The 3,650-nt window shown below is 60.1% G+C and overlaps 1 protein-coding gene across 1 annotated transcript in view; it reads left to right on the top strand.

Annotated features, from left to right (window-relative positions):
• Positions 1-3,650, top strand: part of FAM65B (family with sequence similarity 65, member B) — a 31,906-nt gene that overhangs the window by 9,501 nt on the left and 18,755 nt on the right. Inside the window, exons 7-9 of the mRNA XM_014537144.1 lie at positions 84-147; positions 2,339-2,382; positions 3,351-3,547. Coding sequence (XP_014392630.1) covers positions 84-147; positions 2,339-2,382; positions 3,351-3,547 — 305 coding nt within the window. The remainder of the gene's footprint in view (positions 1-83; positions 148-2,338; positions 2,383-3,350; positions 3,548-3,650) is intronic.

Raw genomic sequence — 3,650 nt, 5'->3', positions numbered from 1 at the left:
GCCGTGCGAGCGCCAGGGGCTCTGGGCTGACCGGAAGCTGCCCAGCCCTGACCAGCGCCGTCCCCGCCCCTGTCCCCTCACAGAACATGTGCACCATCGAGGTGGAGCTGGAGAGCCTGCTGGGCGAGTTCTGCATCCGGATGAAAGGTATTCTCGGCCACGCTGTTCCTGTATCCCTGCTCAGCCCTCCCGCGCCTGTTCATTGAAACCGAATCCTAGCCCTGGCCGGTGTGGCTCAGCGGACAGAGGTCTGCCTGTGGACCGAAGGGTCCTGGGTTCAATTCTAGTCAAGGGCACGTACCTGGGTTGCAGGCTCCTCCCCGGCCCGGGCCCTGGTCGGGGTGCGTGCAGGAGGCAACCAGTCCATGTGTTTCTCTCACATGGATGTTTCTCTCTGTCTCTCCCTCTCCCCCCCACTCTCCCTAAACATCAATGGGAAAATATCCCCGGGTGAGATTAACAACAACAAAGGAACTGAGTCCCAGGGCCCTTGGCTCTCAGGACGTCCCGCCACAGCCTGTGGGATCGGACGTCCTGAGGCAGCTGAGTGGGCACGACACACGGTTGCTCCCAGGAGGGGACCTGGGAGCGGGTGGCAGCCAAGGGGCCCGCCCATCTGGTCTGGAGCTGCAGGGCTGCTGGTCTGGGGGTGCTGGGCCAGACCTCCCTCCCCTGGGGACCTGGCCACCCTGTCATCAGCGTCCCGGCCGTGGGCTGCCTGTCGGGGACGGAGACCCCTCTGTGGCTCCCACACCTGCACCCTGTCCCTGCCCCGCTGTCCTCCCTCCTTAGCTTCTCTCGGGGGGTCTCTCAGGCCTGGGGCCGCTCCCCCTTTATCATTGTAGATTCATCGAGGTTCACTTCCCTCATCTCACACAAAACCCCAACGCGCAGCTGGGCAGGCTTCCTGGGGACGCCCCACGGAAACGGCCCCCCCTCGATAAGGGAGCCCTCCCGCTGCCAGGAAACCCCCAGCGTTGCCATGAGCGACCTGCTTATCTGTTGTTCATTCTGGGAAAAAGAGCCGCCCCACACACCCACCGACGCGAACTGGGGCTATTTCACAACACGCAGACCCAGCCGCCACTTCCGCCCGCCACACCCAGCACACTTCCCCTTCCCCCCAACGCAGATGGCTTGTGGAGGGGGGAAGAGGGGACAGCAGATGAGACGATGGGTGAAGAACCAGTTTGGCTCAGTGCATAGAGCATTGGCCGGCGGACTGCAGGGTCCCGGGTTCGATTCTGGTCAGGGGCATGGGCCTCAGTTGCAGGTCCCAGCCCTGGTCGGGGTGCGTGCAGGAGGCAGCCAGTCGATGTGTTTCTCTCACATCGATGTTTCTCTCTGTCTCTCCCTTTCTCCCTTCCACTCTCTCTAAAAACCTATGGAAAAATAACCCAAAAAACCCAACTTACTGCTGTTGGCCACGCACGAGGCTGTGTGCATCTGGGTGGCGGGCCCTTGGCCTTGAGTCCCCACAGCCTCCTGGAGGAGACGGTGGCTGAGCCAGTGCCCTCTACTTGGTGCAATAGCGACCGCTGGCCCAGCCGCCTGGGGTCAGACCGCCGGAGGCCTGGGGGTGGGAAGGGTGCCCTCACGGCCTGGGAGGAGGCAGGCTCCCCAGTGTCACCTCTGAGTGAGATCGGGAGGCCCGTCTGGCAGGTGCACAGCCCAGGACAGCGCCCACCCCACAGGGCGGGGCTCAGAAAGGACCGGGCGTGTGTTCTTGACGCCTGGTTCTCCCTGGACTTCAGGGTGGCGGCCCTAGCACGCTGGCGGCTGCTGCCACCTATTGGCCGGTCGTGGCCACGGCGGGGGCTTTGTTAGGCCTCCCTTAACCTTGGCGTTGCCTATTGGTGTGCCCCTCTCATGATTTTTTTAATTTTATTTAGAGAGGAAGGGAGAGGGAGAGATAGAAACATCAATGATGAGTCTCCCTTCCTCTCTGACATCAATAAAAAAATATTTTTTTTAAAAAAAGAAAGAAACATCAATGATGAGAGAGAACCATGGCTCGGCTGCCTCCTGCACACCCCCTACTGGGAATCGAGCCTGCAACCCCTGGGACGTGTCCTTGACCGGGAATCGAACCCATGACCCTTCGGTGCATGGGCCAGCACTCTAACCACTGAGCATACCGCCCAGGACACCATACCAAAACATTTAGAGTCATACAGAAACGCCACCCCAGTAGCTCCCCCCACAGAGGCCCCAAGTATTACTACACGAGTTCCCAGAAGTCCTACCCTCCGCGTGAGCGTGTCGAGGGGCCGGTGTGTGGGGTCGTGAAGCGGGAAATGCGTTCCGCACCTCACGTCCGACTGCTTGCCCTTTGCAGGTCTGGCCGGCTTCGCGCGCCTCTGCCCCGGGGACCAGTACGAAGTAAGTGCAGTGTGTGGCCGGGTGTCGGGATGGAGGCCTGGGGGAGAGGGCTCGGTCTTCATTACTCTGCTCCTTAAATTTCCTGTTTCATTTTTACACTTGTTATTGGGGGGGATGAAGCCAACAGGAACATTTGGAGAGGAACACAGGCCCTTGTGTAGCTTCTGTCTGGACTCACTGAGTTTAGCAGGCGCCTCGATGGCTGTGTTATTACTGTTACCGTCACCGTTGTTATTGTTTTGCTGAGCTCTCGGGAGGGACGTGCAGACACTGTGATCCTTCGCCCCTCCGTTCTCCTAAGACCCCGTCGACACAGGAACGTGCACACAGAAAAGCTTATGGGAGTTTGTTGAGCCAAAGCAGGACCTCATGGCTGAGATGCTCTGGAGAGTGGCCCTTCTGCAGCTTATTATAAATGTTTTTATTGATTTCAGAGAGGAAGGGAGAGGGAGAGAGAGAGAGAGAGAATCATCAATGATGAGAGAGAATCATGGATCGCCTGCCTCCTGCACGCCCCACACTGGGGATCGAGCCTGCAAACCCGGCCTGTGCCCTGACTGGGAATCGAACCGTGACCTCCTGGTTCATGGGTCGACGCTCAACCACTGAGCCACGCCGTCTGGGCAAGGGACATCTTATCTCTTGCTCTGACCGCTGAGTAGATTTTAGCAGATGCCCACCGTCTGTACGGGCTGGGACTGGGAGTCAGTCCTGGCTGTCCTATGGAAGTGGGACTGGCCTGGGAAAGGAGCAGGACATGTGAGCAGACGGGTAGGGGCGACGATCTTTACTAAAGAAAGAGCTCCCACCCCGGGCCTTCCAGACAAGAACCCCCCTCCCGAGGTCTCCCCACTCAGCATCGGCTCCACGCTCGGAGCCCAGGAGTTTGGGAGAGAGGACGGTGGGGAAGGAGGGCGGTGTTCGGGGCTGGAGGCAGGTGAGGACGCGTGCCCGTGGTGTCTCCCCAGATTTTCATGAAGTACGGCCGACAGCGGTGGAAGCTGAAAGGCAAAATCGAAGTCAACGGCAGGCAGAGCTGGGACGGAGAGGAAACGGTGTTCCTGCCCCTCATCGCTGGGCTCATCTCCATCAAGGTACAGTGTTCCCGGCAGCTGTGGTCTCCTGGTGCCACGCTGGGTGAGCCACGCTGGGTGAGCCACGCTGGGTGGGCCACGCTGGGTCAGCCACACTGGGTGAGCCTCGCTGGGTCAGCCACGCTGGGTCAGCCACACTGGGTGAGCCTCACTGGGTGAGCCTCAGCTGGATGG

This window comes from Myotis brandtii, unplaced genomic scaffold, assembly GCF_000412655.1.
Source record: "Myotis brandtii unplaced genomic scaffold, ASM41265v1 scaffold1733, whole genome shotgun sequence".
NCBI lineage: Eukaryota > Metazoa > Chordata > Mammalia > Chiroptera > Vespertilionidae > Myotis > Myotis brandtii.
This window is presented reverse-complemented; position numbering and strand designations above follow the sequence as displayed.